Below are 26,225 nucleotides of genomic sequence, written 5' to 3'. Positions count from 1 at the left end.
TCAAAGTTCGCACACATTTGAGGTCTTTGAATGTGCAACCAGTGTTCCCAATTTATTTAATATTTTGTGGCGGCCTACGTGAATAAACCGACTGCCTTTTGTTCTGACTTATAATGGCAATATTCACTTTTTCAAGTTTTAGTGCTTGCAGTAGGTTTAGCATGGATTTACACAATTAATGTATGAAGGTTTTTGCCTTGGCTCTTCACATTTTATTTGAGGCTCATTTAACCAGGTACAGATACATGAGACTACACTGTAGACCAGCAGTAGAGAATTGCGAACTCAGCAGGGATGAGGGGCGCTTTCCTCGCTCACTCATTTCCAGTTGATCGCAGTGGTTGGAGTCAGGAAGTGGCTAGGCAGAATAGAGACACTCTTCCATGATCAAAGCAACCAATGATTCTTCTGCACGTTTTCGATTTTCTACAAACCTGTTTGTGCAAAAACTCCCATGGCGTTCCACAATATTGCAGATGCAAACGAGGAATTTGTCCCCTCGCCCCCATGTTGGCAGACTGTTTCAACCACCCCAAGTTCTGAGGAAATGGTCTTGGAGGTGGAAAGCAGCTGACTGTTGTTTTTTCATATTGGATTATGAGCGATGAAAGATTGACCCCACTGCAGTTTTTTGAAGGTCTTGCTAATGATGGATCATGGGCATTTGGAATCGCCACAGAAAAAGCATTGTAGGCATCCTATGAGATAATGGGGTGGTTTTAGTTGGAATTGAGCCTTATTTTTCAACACTATATTCATCAGTTCATACAGTCAAATTAAGTTTAAAAAAATGAGTTCAGCCCTAGTACTTCTGCATGGATTGTAATTGGAAATCGAGTAACGTTAATTGTTTAACCTATGTTTTATCCCATGCTCCTTTACGTTTTGCCCACCAAACATGTGTCCTCTCTCCAATCCCCACCCCCCCCAGGACCACAACTCCAAAGACACCCCTTTTCCATGCCACCATTTCACAACTTGCATTAAAAAAAATATATATATATTAACTGCCTGTACTCTCTATTTTTCCACTGCACAATAAAGGCTAATTTTTGATTTGTGTGCTCTGATGGTGCCCCTTTTATTTGCAGCCTACCCATTATGGTGTGCTGCTGCTCTCTGGAGTGCTATCCGCTTTCCTGTACTTCGGTACAATAGTGTTCTTATATATATGGCAAGCTACTAATAGCTATAACCCCTCATTAGGGGGCAATACTGCTTGGTTTGCACTGTGCTCATGTTAAGGTAACATGCGCCACAGGCCATTACTAAACTATATTGCCCCCATCTCTGGGTTATTGCTTAACTGGAGTTAGTATTTCTTTTAAACTGCAGGCTGCAGAGAGGGCATCTTCCTCCATATGTGACTAAAATAAAAAAGTCCCATGGCATAAGGATTTTCCGACCCTTCGCAGTTATTGGCAGTGGTATGGCATTGTGGGCTACAGCTGATCCTAAAATGAGTAGAAAATAGTGAAGGTACTTTTTTATTTTGAACTGGTCTTTATACAGTTTAACATCAGGGCTACACTGGAGGATCAGCATTTTAAGTTTCAATGGCTCTGTGGGATGTGTGCTTGGGCAGGGTTGAAAGTATTTTTTCCTACGTTCAACATTTATGTATGTATTTATTTATTCTATATTTATAAGGCACTTGTACAACAAGAACATTGTTTCAAAGCACCACAAGGCAAAAGGGAAGGGAGCAAATAGACAATGGAAATGATAGCGAATAAAGAAATAATAAAACAAACCTCGATCCTACTAGGCCTTGTGACGTTCGGAACGTGCAAGTGCAGTGAAAAAGAGAGGTGGCGGGCGTAGGAATGTAATTACTATAGGGACCCCAGTGGGGGGGGGTGATGGGGCTATACGAAGGTGCCTGTTGGGGAGGTAATAGGTAAGTGCAGGGCTGAGACAAACCACCCAACTGGCGGGTGTGTGCCTAGAGCAAAGTGCAGTGGGGGGCGGTTCTGGACACAATTGGGCAGATGGCTAGGACTCTTGAGGAACCAGGTCACCAATCTCAGCGACTGTGGGGTGGTTAGCACCGGTGGGAGAGAGAGAAGGAGAAGAGTAAAGTCTTGAGTTGTTTCCAGAGCTTGAGGTGGTCTGGTTCAAGACAGAGAGAGAGGAAGACTGTTCCAGAGGCGGGAGCCAGCCGAGGAGAGAAATATGCCCCCAGCTCTCAGCTTGGAGAAACGTTTGATCAGCAGGGAGTTGGAGCCAGAAGATCGAAGGGATCTGGAAGTGTTCAGTAAGGGAGAGCTGCAGGTATCGTGGTCCCAGGCCCAGATGGCCTTGTGGATGATGCAAAGGGTCTTGAATTTGATCCCTGCAGCAACAGGGAGCCAGTGAAGAGATTTTAGGGCTGGAGAGATACGGTCCCTGGGCTTGAGGCCAAGGAGAAGTCTTGCAACCCTATTCTGGATTAGTTGAAGAGGGCGGAGGAAAGAGAGAGGCAGGTTGAGGAAGAGGCTGTTGCAGTAATCCAGCCAGGAGAGGACCAGAGCTCAAGAGACATTGAGCTTCTGGGGGATGATGAGGGCAAGGGAGAATGCCTCGAAGGAGGTGAAGTTGAAAGTGAGCCACCTTGGCAAGGTCCAAGATGTGAGGAATAAAGGAGACAGAGCACTCGAAGATTACCCAAGGTTTCTGGCTTCAGTGGAAGGAGAGCGAGGATGGCCCATAGAACGTGGCCAGAGTGCAGGAGGGAAACGGGGAACGGGTGACCCAATAGGAAGAATATCAGTCTTACTGGCATTAAGACTGAGATCGTTGGAGCTACACCAGGACTGAATGGTAGACATGCAGTCAGGGATGATAGAGGAGGAGGAGGAGGAAGAAGAGGAGGAAGAGGCTGGCGCTTGAAGAGTTGTGTGTTGCCTGCATAACACTGGAAATTAGGAGAGAGAAGGCAGAGATCAGATGAGCAAGAGGTGCAATGTAGATGTTGAAAAACCAAGACGAAAGGATAGAACCCTGGGGAGCACCACATATATATAGAGAGTGGTGGTGGAGGAAAAGGAACACAGGAGCACCTGGGAGGGGGGGGGGGTCAGTGGGGAAGGAGGTCAACCAATCCAGTGCCCGGTCTGAATACCAAGGATATCTTGGGGCCGCTTTATGAGGATAGATTGCTTGACTGTGTCAAAGGCGGAACAGAGGTCAAGGAGAATGAGAATAGCAGGAGAGTTAGATTCAAGATTAGCAAGCAGTTCTTCATGGGTGTTCAGGTGAGCAGGCGCTATGCCTCTGGATGCTTGGAATCCAGATTGATGGTCATGTAAACAACCAACAAGCTCATTGTGTTGGGTCAGTTGGGGGGGGGGGGGTGGAGACAAACTTCTCCAGGAGTTTCTCAAGGAAGGGTGTGGTAGAGATAGGGCAGTAGTTAGCCGGAAACGAGGGGTTGGCTGAAGGCTTTTTTAGGAGTGGGTGCACAAGGGAATGCTTGAAAGAGGAAGGGAAGTAGCCAGAGGCCAAGGAGTGGTTGCAGAAGTCCGCAAGAGCTGGTGCGAGGTAGGAGATGGTGTCCTTGATGGTTCTGGAAGAACAGGGAGACATCGGTTAGAGCGGACTACTCGGACCTCATCCGGTGTGAAAGGTGAGAAGGAGAGAGTGGGTGGGGGTAGGGGTGAAGCCAAGGAGGTGGGGGAAGAAGAGAGGTCAGAATGTCCTGAGTTTTAGAAGTGAAATGGGTGGCCAGTGCAGTACAGAGGGCCTGAGATGGCAGAGGCGAGGTAAAGACTGCAGATAGATTGGCTACTTCCTTGTAGATTTTGACATTGAGAAGATATGGGTGGATATAGGGTTGTTGTTTTTTCATGGATGCGGCTTAGGATTTTAGACCCGATTCTGTATGGTGTGGTCGACAGGTTCCCATGATGCTAGACTTACCATTTTCACTTACTTCTCAAGGTTTTGAAGAGCGCAGAGGATATTGCAGTTGGACTGGCCATAGAAAAAGCGTGTAGCTGGCTCTCCACCAACATCACAGGTAAGCAATGGGCATTTAACAGAACTCTTGAAGACTGTTACGTTTTCGACCTGATTTTGTTGAACTGCAAATAAGCTTGAGTACTAGTCCCAGAGTTATAAAGCGTGTTTCAAAGGTTGAAATGCACACAGGAAAAACTTTGGCATGCCTTGAAGTTTAGGTTAGTGTAGCTTGAGGTGATTTAGAGAGCTTCAGTTTCATTTCTCATCTTTTATTTTCTCTCTCAATTTTTAGTCCCTCTGTGCTGGACATGGGAAACATTTACTCTGGGAACCAATTGCCGGGAGTAAGGGTGTTTTATAGAGATTACTTAAAACGTGCAAAAATCACATAATCTAATCTGAAAATCTATAAATCGTTCTACAACATGTTGCGCAAACGGTTATATCATCGCTGTAGCTTTATTTTCCCCATCCTGAACAGAAGCTTTCAATTTACCAGCATGCAAAGTAATGCAAGCCTGAAAACAAATATCAATACAAAGTATAAAACATTGACAAAGTGCATGATACAATCACTTGTTTATAGTCCCTGTTTCACACAGCTTTATGCATCTCGCTGATTTCTGATCACCCAACATTCACACAATTTAGGGACGTGCAACGTACTATACCAACTCCCAATCACCTGTTCACTGGTGTATCTGCAACCATCTATTGTGAATTGCACTTTTATGTGATTGGATGCAAACCATAAAAAGCAAATTGGATCAGAGCTCTTTTGAGCTACAAACGTAGTCTCAGGGCGTTGGGAACAGCTCATCTCTTTGGATGCAGTGTTCCATGGTGACAAGGCATCAGCTTTTGGATTTTCGGTTCCTACATCTGGGCCGGGCAACCAATATTGCCGCAGCGGCACCCTTCAGCACTGCTGCTTTGCCCGTCTCCAGTCTCCCTGCATCTCTTTAGCCCGTTTAGTTTCTTTGTTCTTGTTTTCTTCCTCATAGCAGAAGCTCGCTTCTCCTGTTGCTGGTGCACGTTTGGAAATGTTCCCTGTTCATAGCTCAGCCAGCCCTGTTACTTACTTTATTAGATCATGTGTTCCATATACCATTTGATCAATGCAAACTATGATTTATTTTTGTGGGGGTTTGTTTTACTGTTGATTTGACATACCTTTTTAAAAAAGCACAATATTTTTTGGCCTCCAGAAGCTTGCATGCATTCGCCGACGACGTGATCTTTGAACTTAAAATGTGCCTGTTGTACATGCTCACAAGTGTCGGCGTTCAAGCGTCCACGTGAAGCTGCTAATCCGGAAGTGAAAGTGCACACATAATCTCAATGTCCTCAAATTTCACAAATGTTATGTTGGATACATGTTTGAAATATCTTTCGGTCAGACTATATTTTTGCAAAATAAGGCTTTACTGCAGTGTTCGTGCAATCAACCAGAAATTGGAAATAACTGCTTTGCAGATACTCCTAAGAAACTAAATCAATACATCCTTCATTGCCAATAAAAGGATGCTGGCGGATCCATTTCTCCGGGACCTTCAGAGGTCCTTTGCTCTCCTTTTCCTAATTATCGCTAGCAAGTGCCTAAACCCAATGTATTCTATTGAAGGGAGTGAGAAACCTCAGCTCCCATGATGCATTGTTTCTGAAATTAAAGCAAAAGCCTGAAAAAGGGGTGTCTAGGTGACCTGGAGTTATCTTGTCACCACAGCAAAGAAATGAGACTTGAGAAGCGATTTTGCCTGTTTCTTCTGTTGTTGGCATTTTGCATTTCTCTCCCATTAGTAGTAAGGAAAAGCATATGTGCACTGCCTTTCTTTTTTACAGCATTGATCAAACGAGAAGTGAAAGCCACATTCAGCCGGATGTTAAAAGCACAGGGAGTTGCGGTGACCGAGATGAAAGGAGACGTGGAGGGGGTAACAAAGACCTGTCCTGCAAGCTGTGATCACACAACCAATCACCGTCCGGCTCTGGTCATCACGGAATTTAAAGTAAGAAACTTTAGTTTTCTTTTTTTTTTCTTGGCAAGTTTTGTGCCTTGTTCGTCCTTGTGTTCGAAATAAAATCCTGGGATTGTACTGTACAGTTGCTGGATTTTCATAGACAACTATATTTAGTAAAAGAAAAAAGGACAGCAAAGGTCATGCTGGCTTTTAGCAATCTCTGATTTCTTGGGACCTATCCTCTTTTAGAAAGTCAACAGGTCCCCTACTTCCATCTAGCGAGTCTGGTGGCGCGAGGGGCGATGTGATGGACTAGGTGTTGGGGCGAGAGATTCCTTGAAGAGGTGGGTCTCGAGTTCTTTTCTGAATTGTAGGAGCGTGGGGGCAAGTCTGATGCTGATGGGGAGGAGGTTCCATAGTGTTGGGGCATAGCCAGAGAAAACTTGTTTTCTGGTCCTTTTCTTTTTGCAGTGGCGGATTCCAAGTCTGCAAGTGTCCTGGCTTCTGGTGGGAGGCTGTCCATCGGAGATGCTGTTTCTCCGCAAGGTAGCTGGGTGACTAGCTTATAGAGGATGCTGCAAGACTTGAAGATGATTTGTGTTTGCAGTGGGAGCCAGTGTGGGTCGGCGAGGGCCGGGGTGGTGTAGTATCCGCACAGACCCTTAATGAGGCGTGCAGCCACGTGTAGGACACTTGTCATGGGCACAAGGGAGGACAACGTAACGCCTTCGAGGAGTGTCCCATATCTTTTTACCGTAAGTGCTTTTACACTTATGCAGTGTATCCCGTAAGGTGGCAGAGATGACCACTTTTTACATTTTCTATTGCCCTCCTATGCACGCACTGTAGCTTTATTTTTACAGCTTGGTAGCCTTTTGTCTGAAGTTGTAATCAAAATGGCTAACCTGGTTGTCTAAGGCCTGTCCTCCTGGATCTCTGGCTTTGTTGGCAGCCTTACACCAGTACAAGATATGAAATGGCCATATTTTCCTCTATCTCTCTCTACCTGTGGTGTTCCCCAGGGGTCTAATCTTTCTCCCTGGCTGTTCCACGAATACCTGGCACCTCTCGCCCACTGCATAGCTATTCTCTGCTCCAACTTTCTGTGCTATGCAGATGACACTCAACTCGCTTTCAGGCTCCCCTCAGCTGTCTCTTCTCACTCTCTCATCCTGGATTGTCTTTCCGCAATCCAGGAGTGGTGTGCCGCCAATGATCTCTGCCTTAATACCAGTAAGACTGAGATCCTCCTCATCGGCTCATCAGCGCCTTCCTTTCCTGTCACCCTCTGGCTGCTAGTCTCTGTCCGTCTTCCAGCTCCCACCTGTGAGGTTAAGAACCTCGGGGTAAGCTTCGACTCCACATTCTCCTTCTCTCCTCACATCTGTCGCCTCTAAGAAGTCAAACTACCAGCTGCACTTCCTCAGAGGTATTTTCCCTTTCTTCACTTTGCCCCAGAGGCTCACTGTCCCCAGAGCTCTGGTTCTCTAGGCTGGACTCTTGCAATAGCCTCTTTCTAAATCTACCTGCCTCTACTCTCCTCTACAACTCATCCAGAGCAGCACTGCAAGACTTGTCCTTGGCCTCCAACCCAGGGCTCGTATCTCTCCATCTCTGAAATCTCTACATTGGCTCCCAGTGGTGGCAAGGATCAGGTTCAAGACCCTCTGCATTGTCCACAAGGCTTTCTGGGGCCTGGGACCGCAATACCTCCAACTCTTTCTACGAAAATACCTTCCTACTCAAGCTCTTCGCTCCTCTACCTCCTCTCCTTGAGGGTCAGTTGCTTCTCCAAGCAACGAGTTGGGGGGAGATCTCTTTCTTCGGCTGGTGCCTCCCTCTGGAACAGCCTACCTGCCTCTTGAGCAGAACCATCTCCGGTTCCAGAAGCACCTTGGGACCTTCCGCTTTGCTTCTGCTTTCTCTCTTTCTCTCCCCTGCTGATCTCCTGTGTGATACCTGCACTGCTCACCTGGCAACCCTCTGAATTCGGGCCCAGGTCCCTGCCTGTCCAGCTGCATACCCGCACTGCCTCCTGGCACTCCCTGCACTTGTGGTATGTATCTATAACCCTACAGTCCCCTTTTCTGCACTCCTAACATCCGCACTTGCCACCTGTTGGCTGCACTACTTGTGTTTTGATTCCTTGTCCTGCACTTGTCCATCCTCCAACCCCCCTGGCACTTCTTGTCAGTATCTGTACTTGGGCTCACCTGTGGAGGCTTGGAAAGTCTCTTCTTTGTGGGTTCAGGCTTACCGCGTTTCTTAGAGGTGCGGGTCTTGTGGAGGTAAGGACGGGTTTCCTCCGAGGCCACGCTGTCGAGTAGTCAGTTGGGGGCTCAGCCCCAGGTGAAGCAATAACTCAGGAAGCACTAATTCCCAGGGTAGCTCTGAGTGCGTGCTCTTCAACAATCCAGGGAGAAGACCGGGTTCCCAGGGAGGATAGGAGTGGTCTGGAGGCAACCGCGGTAAGTTCAAAGGATCCGGAAACCCAGGAACGAGTAGCAGCGGTCTGAAGGCAACCGCTGCAGGACTGCAAGGAATTGCCAGAGGCCGAACACTCCAGGAAGGGTGGAGAGAAGGATGGAACCGCAGGACAATGGATCCGAAGGTAAACTAACAGGAACACAGGAATAGCAGTGTCCGAAGAACTCGGAAACTACGGAGCGTTGAGACGCGCTGTACCGCAGGGGCGGGGCGCTTATCAAGCTATTGAGGAAGTCCCAGGTGCACCGCAGATCTGATATGGCGTCCGCCATGTTGGCGGGCTTGACAGGCCACCATGGTACGGTGCCATAGAGACCAGGAAGACCAGAGGGGACAGTACCGAGGTTTCATGACACTTCTCCCCTGCATGTGTGCAATCTCAATGTCACTAGGCCTAGTAAGATTGTTGTTTTTGTCCTCCCTCCGTTTCCCCTCCCTTGTCGCACCTTGAAACACTTCTGTATAGGCATGTTATAAATGCCAAATCCTATCATATCATATATGGTCATGCACTTTTACCGGCTCTGTCCAGATCCCGGGAAGTATAAACTCTATAAGGGTACCTGGTACAGTCTTGATCACCTAGGTAATCCGTATACTTAAACAAAAAATAGATCAAGACCTTAAGTGATGGACAGAACCGATTATATTAAATTATAACCATGTGTTGTACAACATTAATTGTTGTTTATTTTTACTTGGAATTCATTGATGACATTTGGCAATATCAAAACATTACAAAAGATCTTCATTTCAATGCATATTTTTCCATTTATTTCCGCAACTACATGCATAACAAGTTGATCAGGCGTACCCATTTGTAACCACATTCACACAAAAAATCAGTACATACAATGTATACCAGCCCTTTGATTGAATTAAGGCTTCACAATAACAAAACCACTCGCATATTCCCATGCACCCCGTTTCTCTAATAGTGTGTTTTTTTGCTACACAACCCAATAGTCATTGACACGTGCTTCAGCCGGACTAAGCAAGCCTTTTAACTATGCGTTGCTCGTTGTCTCCTCTTCGTCCCAGTATTTGGGTGATTTTGTGGGAAAAAGAGTTCATTGTTGTTAAGTGATGCATATTACTTGAAAAATCTCTTTCAACAGTTCCAAATGATGTACCAGTTTTATATGGTGACAAAATAGAACTGGAAAAGGTTGTCTTAGACCTTTCACATTTTAGACCAAGGATGGAAGTCTGATTTGCAGAGCTTTTGAAAAGGGTTTCTCTAGTTTCCCTAACAGGGGGTGTAGATGTATGGCAATAGGTCATGTGGGTATTTGGTATAAAGGGGTTGTCTTAACGGGTAAATGGGAGATACCATGTCTCATCCAATGTAGCAATACAACCCCCCGGATGCTGTCTTCTCCCATGTGATCCTCCCTAATATAGCTGACCCCCAGGGTCAGTATCATGTAGCGGCTGCCGACCCATGGCTACATGGGAGGAGGTTACCACCAGGGAATTAATGATAACTTTATTATTATTTTTTTTTAATTTACGAGATTTAATGAAGTCTTCAAAACATTATTGAAAAATCGAATTAGAAGTAGGGTAGAAGTAAACAGAAATTTTAAAACAAAAAACACTTATTTTAAAATGTAGACCAATAAGTCAATGATCACATAAATCTTGCTACAAGCGAGATCTCATTCGAGGGCTCCATTAGTTTGCCGTTGATGATTAAGTCCAGAATTTTTGCCGCGGCTATCGCCCATGACGGTCTAAGGCCCCCTATTAGTCGTGCCCACCACAGCGCCTCTTCTGCCAGGTGACTTTTGTCTAAATGGTGGCGCAAATATGGTGTTCTACAGTGTCTAGTGCCAGGGCACGATAGGAGATGTTGAAGCGATTCCGGGCTTGATTGTGTGTCGCAAAAACAGCAACTGTTGGTCATTGAGGCTCCTCTTATTTTTAAGATCTCGTTCGAAGGCAGTAGGTTCAGCCTTGCCCGAAGGAGGGTTGGTCGCATTTTTCTGTTCGGATGCTTCTTTAAAAATGGTTGGAGCTCGTTTAGCTTTCTAAACGTCACAGACAGGTGCCGGGTCAATTTGTAAGTAGAGGCTTTGTCTAAAGTGGCAATCCAGTCGGTTTCATCTAGACGTTTTTTTGTTTTAGTTGGATTTGAGACGAGTTCTTCGATTGAGCTGCCACATTCCGCCAAGGTTGTTTGCAACTGTTTTCCCACAGGGACAGCATTTTGTACTGGCCTTTGTTCAACTCTTCTTTTACTAATGTGAAGATCAGTGGACTAGATGGAGCCATGATTTTCCGGTATAGCATTATGCTGGATCGAGCTACGATAGCCTCAAGAGAGGTTAGGGACAATTCACGTCTGATTAACACTATAGGCTTCGATTTTGGCAGGTTGAAGTTAGGCACCAAAACAGGCTTTCGAGTGATGACCATAGTATTTTCGGAAGAGACAGCATTGCGTCTGCCCCATATGTGATTGCAGGAATCACTTTCCCCCGATAGAACTTTATTATCGGCAATAGTGAAAAACGACCATATTTTCTGTCCACGATTTTGGCTTGAGAAATGAGATTTCGCATCTTGGCATGTAGATGTAATTGCATTGCATTGTCTTTTTTTGGAGGAGTCGATCAAGACCCCTAGATATTTAAAGTCCAAGACCTGTTCCACTTTCACTCCTTCTAGATGCCAGGTCGGTTTTCCTCTTTTCAGACTCTTCTTTTCAAAAACCATAATCTTTGTTTTGAGCTCGTTTATTTCAAGGTCGTTGTCTGCTGTGTACTTAGAAAGAACGTATAGTTGGCGTTGCAGACCTATTGGCGTTTGATCCAGTTGGATTAGATCATCTGCATATTAAAGCCGGGGGACTTTAGCTTGACCAATTGCTGGAGGAAAGGATCTGGTCACCGCGTTTGCTTCATTGTCGCCAAAGTATGCCAAAAAAAGAGCCGGGGCAAGGGGACAGCCCTGTTTGACCCCTCTGGCAGTTGGAATTCCAGAAGAAAGTAAACCTCTTGTGCTCAGCCGAACTTGTATGCTGGTGTTTGTGTGTAGAGCTTGCAAAGGGCCCAAGATCTCCTGTGGGCAATTCCAATCGGCTAATTTCTTCCAAAGTTTTGCTCTATTGACTAGGTCGAAGGCCCGAGTAAAGTCTATAAAGGCTAGGTATATTTTCGAGTTCCCCTCCAAAACTTTTGCTTTCAGAATACCGAGAAGCAGAATGTTGATTCTGGTGCCTGTCCCCTTCTTGAACCCAGATCGGAAAGGGTCTTCGCAAGGGGCTTTTTTTTCCCCAAGATTGAAAATGTTTCAGGAGCAGGCTTCCATATACTTTACCTATGACATCTAGCAGTGCCACAGGTCGAAATTCTTAGGATCGTCTTTGCTGCCCTTTTTAAAAATTGGTACAATCACTGACGACATCAACAAGGGTGGAATTTTTCTTTGGTTGCTGCATCTTTCGAAGATTAAACTCAGCAATTTGGCCCATTCTGCTGGAGACGATTTTAGATTCTCGTTAGTTAAACCATCGGGCCCAGTAGCCCTTGAGTTTTTCAACTTTATCGTTGACAGTATGTCGGTGTGTCATGCCGATCGACCCAAGGGCCAGTTGTCTGGGCTAATAAGGGTGTTAAGTTCTGCTCTGGAGTTTTAAACAGACTAGAGTAAAATTGTATCCAAGTTGATTCCGCAATGCCATTCGTCAGGATTGTGTCTGTAGCTTTGCCCAGTGGTCTTATCAACTTTCAGAAGTCTCGGGAGTTGATTTGATTTGTTGATTTGTTTTAACATAGCCTCCGAGTCCTGTTGTTAAAGGGCCTGGCGATACGATCTTAGCCAAGATTTATAGCTACTTAAGGCCTCTTTTGCACGAACTCTATTCATTTCTGTGTTATGTCATAAGGCTGTCCTTTTGGCTTTGCGGACCATGTTGCGTTTTGACACCAGGACAGCGTCAAAGATGTGAGTATGACAGATTTCCTCATGAGCGCTGTTTTTGGATGCTGGTTTGGAACTTCTGAATGCTTCTAAGAGTGATCTATAGTCCACTTCAGTGCAGTTTTCCAGGTTTTTATAGGAATTTATTATGGCTTTGATGTTGTTCGGGTATACCCGTAGACTGTTTCCCTTGTCTACTGCTTCGACGTCTGCCAAGTAGTAAGAGTTGTGTGGCTTAACAGATGACCATTTTATAAACAGAAAATTGTGGTCACTTTGAGCTGTTTGCAGGATGTTTGTTTCTGACAAGTTGGGAAGAAATGATTGTCATGCGAAAATGTAGTCAGTGATGGAGTTTGACAAACCTCGTTTCCATGTTGGTATCTTGCCGTTTTGAGCCATGAAAGTGGCAGTGTTGAATACATTTCTTGATGACATTAACTTGGTCCACTCCTTCCCCCGTAAGATGGTCTGGGTGGCTGTAGTATCTTCTGACTCGGCCTTGTCCGGAGAGCAATTGATGTTGAGATCTCCACAAATCAATATATCTGCTGTCTTTAGCTCGGAATATGAAAAGTCCAATGTGGGTGTCACCAAATCGAACAGCGTTTCTCTATGGATGCCGTTTGGATTCCAGTAGATGTTTATAATGAGGAGAGGCGTACAATAATGGGATCCAGTACCTGGAACTGTGCAAAGCCATGAGAGTAGAACCGCTAGAACAAACAGTGTTTCCGGAAGAACTTTTACAAGCTCTAGGCGGCTTCCAAGCGGACTGCAATCATTAAACCAGAGGTAGGTCGACCTTTTTCTCCTGACATCGTCGATGAGAAGGCTATTTCGTAGCCGTCCAAAGTTGGTTTTTCTTTTAGCCACAACTCCTGAAGACATAATATGTCATACGCTCCTAGGTTGATCTCTCCGGGGGCTGTTAGGTGGAGGAGCCCCTGGTGTTCCAACAGGCTAAAGAAAGGGAGTAGGTAGGAGTGATTTGATTTCACGTTTGTGGCTATTTGTGCAATCTTGTTGTCAATGCTTTCGGAAACCACGACCATGATTGTTTCTGTAAATCTGGTCTGTGGGAATCGGCGTTGCTCGGGAGGGTTGAGTCCCGCACTGACACAGCGGAATCCTTTGAACTTTTCGCCGGGCCTTCTAGCAAATGATGGAGGTCTCCCCTTGGTGGCAAAGGCTGAATTATATCTGGGCTGTGTCCTGGGGACGACCTTGCTCGAGGGCCTTTTCTTACGGAAGGCAAGGCTGTTAGTGTCGTGGTTTGTAATCGCTCTCTCCCTCTTTCCTGGAAGCAGGATATACTTCATCCTCCCAGTTAGGTCACGGGCTCTGATCTTGCGAGAGCCTCTGCTGTTGTTTGTGTACAAGCAACTCATTGTCGTTCTTTTATTAGATGTGTTAGCTCAAGGTCTTGTTTGTAAAGCGTATGAGAGGCCTTTATTAGCAATGTCGTCCACCCCATTGGACGTCGTGTAGAGGAAACGGGATGCTTTTTTTCCCTCATGAGATGGTTCAACTGTCTTGAAATCTTCAGATTTGATGGACCTAAGTGATGAAAGGCTGCATCAGGTTGAACACCATATATTTGGAGTTTCCCGTTCGTTGGCGCAAGTTGAAGGTGGGACCCACCCTATTTGTGTTTAGTTGTAGTTTTCGATACTGAGGATCGCTGGTTGAGCTCTCGTTTGTGAGTTAGCAGTTAACATAGGCGAGTCCGGCAAGTTTTTGAAACGGTCGCTCAAGGATCGGAAGCTGCAAGGGTCGACTGTCAGTTTGTAGAGTTGGCGGAACCCAACTTGGTGGTTGTGTGTCACCTCTTGGTTGACTGACCTCAGCACTTTCAAGATGTTGGCTGAGGTCCATCGATGCCTTGTGGGCGAGGAAGTCTTCAGCTGTGTGAGGGGAGCGTTGATTGAAGGGAGCTGCTTCCTGGGTATTCAAAGGATCCTTTGCCTGTGCTCCTTCAGCCCCACTGAGAACGTCTTTATTTTGGATGGTCGCTAGTGGAATAGCCAGGGCTTTCTTTGGCCCCGGTACAGCTGGTTTCAGTGTGCTAGCAGTTTTTAGGCACACTTGTGGTATGTTGACCTGGGCTATATTTGTACTTGTAGAACTGACACTGCTATTAACAGGCAGTTTAGCTGGCGTCGTTTTTTTCACGTTGCCCTGTCTTTCTGGCTTTTTTGCTTGCAAAAGAGGAGTGTCATCCAAGCACAACACCTCGTTATCTAAGAGTGAAAGCAAGGGTTGCTTTGTTTTAGCTGACGAGTGCCCTGCTGGGCCCAAGGGCCGGGTAGAGAAATCTTTGGGGTTCGCTCCCTTCTGGTTAAATAAGTTTCCATTCGGATTCGGGTCCCTCGGTTCCGTTTGCGTGCTTAGGTCTGTGGTTGTCCGATGACCAAGGTTTGATGCTTTCAAGTCATTTCCATCAGCGTCGTTCAGGTGGTTCAAGTGAGGCAAGGTCGCTGGATCGTTTTTTCAGCGTTTCAAAGCGTTTACGTAGCCCTCCAAGTAGATGAGCTTGGAGTGCATCATTGCGAATATTGAAGTGTGATCCTTAAGAGAATCATTGATGGCTTCATACAGCTTGCAGAAAGGCGCTAGGGCTATAGTGACTGAAGACATAATAGCGAAGATGTCATGTTTCATTGTTGGAGTATCTTTAGAGTTGGTATGATACATCACTCATTCTCCTAGTATTGGAAGTTCGTGGTGGCGAAGATGGTAGAACAGGGCGTGAAGATTGTGGAAAGTTGAACCATGAATGGTTGAGTGAAGGAACCGAGCCCAAAGGCTCTTTAAGAACCCGGTCGGAGGTTTTGCTAGAAAGCTGAGTAGCAGAATCAGAAGGAACAGAGCCAGTCGTGTGCGCATCGGAAGTCTCCCGATCCGGACTTAAGGTTGGTAATACTGGATGGTCCAGCAACCGCAGGTGGCATGCCGGAGCTGGTTCGTTGTCTGATGACTTTATTGGATTCATCACAGTACCCTCTTATGAATTGTCACTATAATCATGCTGGACTATTGGATTAAAACCCATATGTCCAATAAAAGAGAACTTTGGTAAAACGTTTAAAACCAAAACTGGTTATTTACCTGAGAATGTTGATGGGTAGATAGGTTGGGGCTTCTTAGAAAGGTTTGCAGTGTTATGTGATGTGTACATTTATAGGGCTTTTACTATAACCATCAATATTTTCCCCCCACTCTAGCCTATGTGATAGTATTTGGTATTGTGAAAAACCAGAGGGTGTCTCACCCATTAGTCCCCAGGGATCTCTCTCTCAGGTAGCTATGGCACGTCCATCGTCTTTGGATCCAGACCCTGGGGATGGACCAGTGCGGGAGGATCACCTGGGTGAGGGGTCTTCAGGGAGTGGGGGTGAGGCAGCCGATGGTGAGACGTGGTATCCCCCCTATTTTGTTTATCCAACCCATCCTATGTTTTAGGATGCTCGGAGGTCCCAACTCCTCCGCCCCTCTTTATATACAAACACTGGGCCGAGGAAGAGGGTGACTCAGAGTAACAACATTAACTTTCACACATCGTACTGGACATGTCCCATTAATCTAGTCAGGCACTTAATTCTAAATGCATACACATGATACTAATTAGCTCTCCTCACACGAATAAAATGCAAAACCCAAAGACACTCTGAGCAATGCTGAACACGAGTAAGAGCAGGGCTTCTGGGATGAAGGTAAACCTACTGGAGCAGAGCGACAAACTAAGGGATTAGAGCAGCAGGTCGGAAACGCAAGGAGTTCCCTACTGGAGGTCGTTGCCTTCGACAGGCCACGAAAGAAACGTCGAGAAGAACAGATCTCACAAGTAAAGATTGCATTGTGTTTCAAGGACGCCAGTGACCCTCTCGGCTGAACGGCAGAGTTGGGGAGTCGAGGCCAAGCCTGTGGTACTAACCTTGACTCGTGAATTGGGAATCGCAAAACCAGTAAGAGACTCACACAGCTGTTGAGTTGGCAAGCAACCTGAAAGACCGGTTTGTGTTAAAGTTTGAAGTAGGAACATTGTATCGCAAACAAGGGCTGCACGCGTGTAAATGGAACGCAAGGAAAGTCATTCCCGTGAATGAACTTTGAAGTAAAAACAGCTACGAAAACAGTGATACTAAGTAACAGAGTGGTCTGGCGAATGAAAGTAGCCCACTCCAAAGTCTCTGCAAAAAGTAAATTGTTTGAAGCGATAAAGCATATGAACAGCAATAGTGAAATAAAGAAGTTTAACTCCTAGAGAAGGGGAAAGTTGAACTGTAAACTTTGAGTCAAAGTAGTCCTGCAGTGATCTGCAAAGAAAGACACACAGATTCGAAAGCATTTGACATCCGAAAGTGGTCCGAGCCCGACAGAGGGAGACCCAAAGTGAAATAAACTTGGGGAAGGGAGCTCCCCTTGCAAGTTTGTTTTGAACTTTATCGTGAGAGGTCTGAGCCCGGCACAGGGGGAACCTATGAGAACTGTGTGGTTAAAGGTCTGAGCCCGATGGAGGGGGACCTTTTGTGAACTTTTGGGTTGAAACATTATTTTGGAAGTCAAGAAAAGAGACTTAAACGTGGAAGGCCAGAATGGCCCGAACCACGTTTTGGAACTGTTTGTCTTGGAAGCAGAGCCAGAGTGTCATCCAGCCTATAGGGACAGCCATACTCCGTGAGGTTTAACGTGGGGAGGAGTGGTGGTTCAACCACATTTATTTATTTGAACACTGATTTTTCCTTTTGTATACATTTCTCCTTTTTACACTTTTCTGTACAAGAGATAGGGCAGACATTAGGTTTTGTTAGCATAGGCCATTTTGATTTGACAGACTCCACTAGGACCGCGTTATTTATTATTTGATGGCCGAGACTACTCCCATCTTAGTTATAGGGCAAAATAGGAGTTTCTCCAACCCCAACAATTTCAATAAAGGTTTTACAAATTGTATCCATTGTGTCAGTGTCATACTTGTGATACCATGCCTACCCTACAGTATGCATAACCTTTTTGGAATCTAAATGATGGTAAGTGTCCCAATTGGACACCATTCTTGTTGTATGACCCAATTGTTTTTATTTACCCTGTAGTTTGCTGAACTAAACTCACCTGTTTGTATTAATAAATATGTTTCTGAGGCTTGCGGATCTGCTTAGATCACATGCTATGCATAGGCCGATATCGAGTGGTAGTCGCAGAGTATTACATGATTTGTTTTTTCGAAACTCGAAAAGGGGCATCGACTGGGCGTGTTAGTAATACTATCCCTAGTGTGAGGTCTACTGTACCCATGGTCCTTCACGCATGAAGGTCCTTTTTCCACCATCAAAGTCGGTTGCAAGTTCCCAGGTTTTCTTGGCTACATGCCTTATTACTACACGTTTTAATATTACATTTCTGTTTCCATCGGCCTTCGTCTTCCCCCTCCAAGAATTCTTCGACGGTGCTTGACGGACGGCCTCTGCGTCGAAGAGAAGCCCTCGATCGCCACACCTGGCTTTGGCCCTTTACAGTAGGGAGAGCGGGGGAGGTCATATACTCTTTATCTTAGGGAATGCCTATTTCCCTAGCTTCCCTTCCCGTTTATCACCATGCTGCCTTTCTCTTAAACTATGGAAAATACACCTTTTAAATTTTGCCCTTTGTTAGGCAGAGATTTGGGGTAGTACCCTTAGGGTGCACTACAACAATCTCAGCCTCCTGGCAATAGGACCCAACCTTTTGTATCAGTCTGAACTGCACAGGTTGGTATTGTGGTAGAGCAACCAGGCTTATCTCAAGAGGAGTCAATGTGAGCTGTAAAGTGGTTACACAGAGATCTACAGTGACAAGTATTCAAACAAACACTTTCAAGGTTTCTTGATAAAAACAGTTACTTATTTATTTACCGGTCATTTGAATAAGCCTTATTTAGAAGGGAGCAATATAATAGTAACACAGAAATGCCTCCAAAATACACACACTTCAGCAAACACCCATTGGGGATGACACACAGACACTTCCTAAACCCTCAGGTGACTTCAATAGTGTAGGATAATGTGGACATTTATATATTACTGTTAGCATTTAGAATAGCACTGCGATGTGTCAAAGAAAAGGTTATTAGAACAAACAAGAAATCACAAATATTCTTAAGCAGGCAAATACTTTCCAACCCTCCCCAAAGCCAGAGGAGAGACGCATCTTTCAGTGGAGTAGGCTAGTCCAAAGTCAATAGGCAAGTCTATGTAGCTGAAGCACTTCTTGCAAGTAAGAAAAGTCTTTGCACAATGTTAAGTCTTTGCTGTAAGGCTTGTGAAGAGTAGAAACAAATCTACAACAAGAGGTAAGTTCTCTTACACTTTACAGTACCTTTAGTTAGAAGAAAATGCAGCAGATGACTTCTGTTCCTGTGCAGCTCTGCAGATCCTGGTGTTCCTGGGCCTCAGTCGTGGGGACTCCGGCACTGCAATGGGACGGTTACCGACAGCAAAGACAATCTTCAAACATGTGGCAATTCAATGTTTCAGCTCCTCTCGTATACCGCAAACAGCACCACCGCGTTTCTTGGCTGTTGAGATGGACTTTCCTTGCATCTGGGGTCCAGCACTCTGTTGAGGTGGCTCAGGCTCGGTCAGTCCTGCTCCCTGGGAGTCTGGAGGATCTTCCTGGAGCACTTGGCCAACTTAAAAGCAACGCACACAATCTGGTGTTCCTCTCCCTGACGTTTGGGTATCCAGCAGCAACTCTGTGGAAATTCAACTAGCTCCGATAAGGATGTGGAGGTGGCTTACTTTGGAGTTGATTGGTCCACCAACCCAAAGGGAGATGTCCTGCAGGGGCCTCTTTGTCAATACAAATTTGGAGTTTCAGCACAGCAGCAAGGCTTCACCGGGCAAACCAATGGTACAGGAGTTGCAGCAGGCGTCCTCTTCAAGTTCTTCTTTGGATTCCTTCATCCAGTGGTCGACTCTGCCTTCCATGGTAAAAAGCATCGCATTAAATGCAGGTTTCTCCCATTCATTCCAGCCTGGCTGTCAATCATCCAACAGGGTGGCTGTCCTTGCCGAACAGCCAGCCGGCCAATCAACTAGGAGTGCATTCCTGTCTCCTAGGAGACTACACACAGGGAGTTTCGGGCACCTCCCTCACTTCCTGCCCCCACCAGACACCCTGGAGCCAGAGGCGGGCTTCACTCATGAAGTCAATTTCACTTTACTGCTCTTGGAAACAGTAGTTATCCAAGAGAAAGGTTTTTAAACCTTTGGGGGAATCTAAAAACGTCCATGTGTCACTGCACTGAAGGTGCTGTGTGACACAATGTAAAAAGATGCCTGTGGAGTTTGTCAGACTCCAAATACCAAAAAGAAACAAGTCCTAGAGTCCAGCAAAAGAGCTGGGGGTCTCTAAGGTAGAGAGGAATTAGCACATTTCTGAGAATTCTCCCGCCATTCTTGCGGTCGAAAATATCCCTGTAAGGACACGCGCTGGGTGTGCAACTATTGTCTTCCACGGGATCATGTTGAGAAGCATTGCAAGTCCTGCACGCTTTCCAGACCCAAGCCTCTAAAAGATTGACGCACTAAATGTTGTGCCGCCCACACCATGCCGGCCTAGGCCTCCATAGACGTGCCAGGTGAATCCGACGAAGGCAATGTCCTCCTTCTTAGTGATGCTGAAGACGATCGAGGTTCAACAGAACCCAAAGTGCGAGCCCCCGACTCAATAAGCAGGCTGGCGGTCCTGCCACGGAGGAAACGCCTGACGGCAATAGCACACACTTTACAAAGAACACTAAAGACACAACCCCAAGCCGACCATGTCGTCGGCCGTACACGGAGAGGAAAACATCTAAATCCCTGCTGCCCTGTTGGCTTTCGCGTTCATCTCACAACAGGTCTCTAAAACAGGCGCCGAGTAGGCCTCTTTCCGACACTGTGCCCAAAAAGGCCCTCCTTACGTGTGCCGAGGAGCGCATTTCGAAAGAGAGATCTTCGAAGGCACTCTAGAAGCACGTCGAAAATGTAGCAACCTATGCATAGACATGTTCCAAAGACGCTGCTTAAAGCTAAAGTGTCAACATTCTCTAGTTTTTTGATGGAAAAAAGGAAACGCATGAAAAAGTCATGAAAAAAATGTCCTGATTTGTTGAATATATGGATCGCCATAAAAAGGAGTGCATCCACCCTCAATGTACTGCACATGATGGTGGGGGAACTAGTGGGGAACCACCTTCAAAGGTGTTAAGACTGAATAGCTTGCAACCCAGCACTTCCACTCAAACAGTCTTTACTACACACAGCACACAGTCAAGATCCCTCACAAGACCTAAATATTGTTGATCGATACCACCTAAATGATCAAGGATCACAGTATGACCAATACTATCAAAGTCGAGAACAATTTTATGACGAGGATGACCCAGACATTTACATTATGCCGTCCCCTGATGACCAAGATCAGCCAGTGGCTGACTCCCCCATTGACAACCAGCTCGTATACAATGAGCTGCTACTCAAAGCTGCACACCATTTCAAAATAGACACACAGGTGGATCAGCATGACAGACTTTGTTAACAACATTCTGTGAGATAGAAAATCAGTAACCCAGTTTATCCCTATTCTACAATCGATGCAGAGACGCATCCAGCCATCTCTACTTACGCCTAACAGAATGAGAGCGTTTAACCCCCGCACCAACAGACCCCCTTTACATTAGAGGTGAACTAAAACCTGTCTCTTTAGTAGTTACAACAACCAGGAAAAGGGCAGGCACACCCTTCACTTCATCCTCAAGACAAGGAGAGTAAAGAAAATCTACACTCTTGGCAGGAAAGTTGCATCCTCTGCTGCATATCAAACACAAATTGCAAAGAACATCACCTTACTTGCCAGTTATAACTGCCATGTGTACGATTACCTCCAACAACAAATCAACACTGTCCCTGAGCCCTTACAATCTCGGCTCTCTAAAGCCATCTCCAAAGGGAGCAACAAGTTGCAAAATGCATCCTAAAAAATAATCTAGATGCAGCTGATAATGCTGGACGCATTATAGCGGAGGGCACCCATATCAAACGACATGCCTGGTTAAGACAGTCTGGGTTCAAACTTGAAATCAAGCCACACTTCTATATAGACAAATAGAACCAAACGTACTATTTGGAAAAGCAGTAGAGGATGCACTAAAAAATGCAAAAGAAGAGCATGAGACACTAAAATCCCTCGGCCAAATAACAAGCCATTTGTCCAGCAAGGGGTGTTTAACACCAGCGCCTTTTTCATGGACAATGTTTCCCGCGATCCACAAGGTATAAAACCAAGGCCAGTCCTCATCCTGGGGTAACACACAGGGTCAGTTAACTGGATAACCTACTAACTTTCAAAGATGGTATAAAAGGTCTAGAAGTAAAGGTAGATCCTCCGCCATTACAGGCTCCCCTGCCTCTAAGCAATGACGCCTCAATGCTGGTTCCTTCCCGTGTAACTCCAGTTGGAGGTTGCATTTGTCAGTTCAGCCATACATGAGAGGGGGATCACATCCAACAAGTGGGTGTTATCCACCGTGGCAGAGGGATACTGCATTGAACTTCTGCGAAGAGCTCAAAATCATCCGCCAAAACATTGCAAGATGGTGCCACAAGAAAAACGAATTCTGCTTCAAGTGAAGTCCCTACTGGAAAAAGGCCCAATAGAACTAGTTCCAGCAAACCATGTAAACAAGGGTACCTATTCAAAGTACTTCCTTATGCCAAAGAAAGACCTAACTATGCGCCCTGTACTAGACTTTCGCCCAGCGAACACATGTCAAACTTCAAAGGTTTCAAATGACCATGCTACAGGAAGTAATCCCTCTGTAAAACAGGGGGATTTCATGTCAACTATGGATATGAAAGATGCATATCCATATTTCAATGTTCCCAGTGCACAGAAAATATCTGTGCTTCAAAATAGCAGGCAAACATTACCAATTCAAGGTACTCCCCTTCGGCGTTCATTAGCTCCAATGGTGTTCTCAAAAGTATTAGCAGTAGTGGCAGCGCACCTACACAGACGATCAACCCCAGTGTACCCCTATCTGGACGACTGGCTAATAACAGGAGAGTCACCCCAAATATGCAAACTCAACACCCAAAGAACAATCAATCTGTAGCTAGAGTTGGGGTTCTCCATCAATGAGAAAAAATAAAATCTCATCCACAGTCAGGTAAAATAATTTCTGGGTACAATGATCAACACTCAAGAGAAACCAGTCTTCCCCTCAAACGAGAGAGTACAGAACATGTTATTTCAAGTGCATCAATACATAGCTGGTTGCCAGATAACCGTCGCAAGGCAATACGGCTGCTTGGAAGGATGGCTTCATGCATTTACCATGTTCCTCCTGCGCGGCTACAAGAGTGGCTAGCGAAACAATGGTCTCAGGCAAGTGGTCCTTGGGACAATCTAGTGGGTGTTTCTCTAACCTTAGTACAAGCTCTACACTGGTGGACAAAAGACAACATGTTAAAAGGGAAACCTTTTTGCAATCCACCAGTACAAGCCACTCTCAAAACGGATGCCTCCCTCTCAGGATGAGGGCGCTCATTACCTTCAGCATACTGCACACAGTGTGTGGACACAAGCAGCCAAAAACCACATAAACCTACTAGAATTGCTAGCAGTCCTCAAAGCACTACAATCTTTTCAACAACACCTAGTGGGACAAACAGTGCAAGTCCTCACAGACAGTACCGCTGCCATGCTTTATCTAAACATACAAGGAGGGACACACTCTCTAAGTCTGTCCAAAATATCCCAAAAGATTTGGAAGTGGTCGCTCAAACGAAACCTGTTCCTAGTCTCACAACATATTCCAGGGGAACTCGATGCTCTAGCAGACACAATGAAAATGTCTGCTACTACCCGCAGAACACGAGTGGCAAATCCACAAAGATACTTTAGACAATATCTTCACCCAATGGGGGCATCCACCTCTAGACTTGTTCGCAACAAAGCAAAATGCACAATGCCCAGCCTTCGCATCCAGGTTTCCCCAACCAGGGCCCAAGCGGAACGCCCTGTGAATGAGTTGGTCCAGGAAATTTGCCTAAGCTTTTCCACCGACACCACTTTTCAAAAAGATGGTGCACAAGATGCACCAAGAACAAGTCACACTAATCCTAATTGCTCCAATGTGGAAACGACAACCATGGTTTCCACAACTACTCAAACTAGCAGTGTGCAAGCCAATCAAGCTTCTGTGCCCTTTCAACTGCTGCCCCAACATAAGGGGGCAACATTCAGTCAATACCCTCAAACTATGAACTTGGCAGTTTGGCTCCTGAAGTCATAGAATTTGGGCACTTAATTCTTTCACAAAGGTGTTTGGATATCCTCAAAGAAGCACGGAAACCCATCACTATACAGTGTTATTTTAACAAGTGGAAAAGATGTCATTTGCTGTAGATCAAACAACATAAATCCAATTCACTGCTCACCATCTCACATACTTCAATATATGCTTTACCTACTAGACTAAAGTTTAGTATTTAACTCCATCAAAGTACACTTAAAGGAATAGTACACTCAAATACATTATTGTCCCAAAAGATGGGCAATAATGAAAACCATGCATTAAACATAATTTTAAAGAAGGTTCCTATATAAGCGTTTGAGCAAGCAAGGCTCAAAGCGTTTACATGGGAGCATCCATTTTGCCATTTCAGGCAGCCTCCTCAGCTCATGTTAAGCTCTGCCCTGGCGGCACTAAACAAGCAGCAAAAGCCCCTTACTGGGAGCTTTTGCTTACTGCAGCCAGAGCAGACCTGTACATGAGCTGAGGAGGCTGCCTTTAATTTCATTTTATGCTTTCGGTGCTCCCCAAGCCCAGGGAAGCACAGAAAACGTAAAATGAAAGGCAAAAAGCTAAGGCGCAGCAATTATAAATACGTTGTTGTATTTGTGATTGCCGTGGTTGGAAAACCACGGAAATCATCGAATACAACAATGTTGTATTTCTGACCGTGGTGGCTTTTGCTTTGTCTCCTGGGCTCCCCCAACCCGGGGGAACCCAGGAGACTCAAAGCAAAAGCCGCCGCAGTCAGTAATACGTTGTTGTATTTGTAAATGCAGCAGTATGTACAAATACAACGTTGCATTCCTGACTGCGGCGGCTTCCACCTTGAGCCTCCTGGGCTCCCCCGTTCAGGGATGTTCAAGGCATGCCTACTAGATGTGGGGTAGCCAATTGAGATATTAACACTTACAGAGCCTATAAGTAGATATGTTCCCTTAACCAATCTCCCCGTCCAATGTATAAAGCCTTTGTGTAACGAAAATGTAACTAAGAGTGTGTGAGCTGCAATCTGTTTTTTCACCAGGTCTTCCTACTTTATTTGGACTAATAATAAAGTAGTATTCTAAACATTCCTCGATCCTCATCCTCCTTGACCTCTCTGCTGCCTTTGGCGCTGTCTATCACCCCTTACTTCTCAACACTCTGTCCTTTATTGGTTTCAAAGGATCTGTTCTTAACCGGCTCTCCTCTCTCCCACTGCTCCTTCGCAGTCCCTTTGGGGGGACGAACCTCTACTACCTTCCCTCTTAATTACGGCGTCCCCCAAGGCCCGGTCCTTGGACCCTTCTTAATCTCTCTTTACACCTCTCTCCTTGCCCCCATTATCTCTTTCTTTGGGATTTCTCACCATTTCTACGCTGATGACACCCAGCTGTTCCTCTCCTTTTCCTCTTTCACCTCTGACTTGCATCTCAACCTCTCTTCATGTCTTACTGCCATTAAAGACTTGATGTCATCGCACTATCTCGCTCTTAACACTGACCAGACTGAAGTCTTGTTCTTTCCTTCCATCTCCCCACCTTCTCCATCTCCCCCTCAATCCATCCATTTTCCCCCTTCTAATCTTCCAATCTCCAACCATGCTCGTAATCTAGGCATATACTTTGACTCTTCCCTCTCCTTCTCTCATCATATCTCCCTCACTGCTCGGGCATGTCGCTGTCATCTCTTCAACAGCCGTAAAGTTCGTCCCTCTCTCATCTCACCTTCCATGCTACCAAACTCTTAATTTCCTCCCTCCTCTTCTCTCGCCTTTTCTATTGTTCACTCTTCTTCAGTCTTCCTGCTTCCCATCTTGCCCCCCTCAAATCCCTTTATCACTCTGCCATACATACTCTGTTTATTCTCTTCTCATGACTCTATTTCCAACTCACTTTCTTACCTAGGGTGGCTTCCTTTCCACTCTTAGCTTAAATTTCACTTCCTTTGTCTTGTCTTTAAATCTCTTCATGACCTTGCTCCTCCTTACCTCTTTCCTCCTCCCATTCTATACCCCCTGTCACTACCTTCGTTCCGCTGATATCTTATTACTTTCTGTTCCCCCACCACCATGTGCCTCTTCTCTTTTCCGCTCCTTTCAGCTTCTTGCACCCTTACACTGGAACGCCCTACCTCTCTATATCCGCTCCTCCCCCACCTATTCCTCTTTCCGCTCCTCACTGAAAGAACTTCTTCACTCCCTCCCTAATGCCTCCCCCCTCTCGTTATCCCCTCCCTCCTTCTATTATCCTCTCTGTTCTTCTTCTCTTTATCTGTCCCCTTCTATCCTATGAACTCCTCTCTTTTGTTGCTCACTTCACTCATTACTCTCTCCCTCTCCTCTTCTACCCCCCTCCTCTTCTCTCCCTTCTTACTTACAAATTGTTCTAAATACTGATTGTATGGTTTGATTCATGTTTACTGTTTTGCTTCTACTGTTCCATGTTTGATGTGTTACTTGTTATTAACTGTAAAGCGCCTTGGATTAAGGCGCTATATAAAACAATAAAAAAACAAATAGAAGTATTTTGCCATATTCTTTCAGTCTGTCTGGTTATTTGGGTCCAAGTTAATTGTTATGGTAATTCCATTCTCCGTATAAGAAC

General features: G+C 45.5%; 1 protein-coding gene across 2 annotated transcripts in view; it reads left to right on the top strand.

Moving 5' to 3' along the window:
• Positions 1 to 26,225, top strand: part of CDAN1 (codanin 1) — a 563,981-nt gene that overhangs the window by 464,163 nt on the left and 73,593 nt on the right. For both annotated transcript variants that reach the window (XM_069638655.1, XM_069638654.1), the window contains exons 22-23: positions 3,922 to 4,000; positions 5,785 to 5,951. In XM_069638655.1, coding sequence (XP_069494756.1) covers positions 3,922 to 4,000; positions 5,785 to 5,951 — 246 coding nt within the window. The remainder of the gene's footprint in view (positions 1 to 3,921; positions 4,001 to 5,784; positions 5,952 to 26,225) is intronic.

This window comes from Ambystoma mexicanum, chromosome 14, assembly GCF_040938575.1.
Source record: "Ambystoma mexicanum isolate Mex_15411 chromosome 14, UKY_AmexF1_1, whole genome shotgun sequence".
NCBI lineage: Eukaryota > Metazoa > Chordata > Amphibia > Caudata > Ambystomatidae > Ambystoma > Ambystoma mexicanum.
The sequence above is the reverse complement of the archived record's forward strand: the minus strand, read 5'-3'. Positions and strand labels throughout refer to the sequence as shown.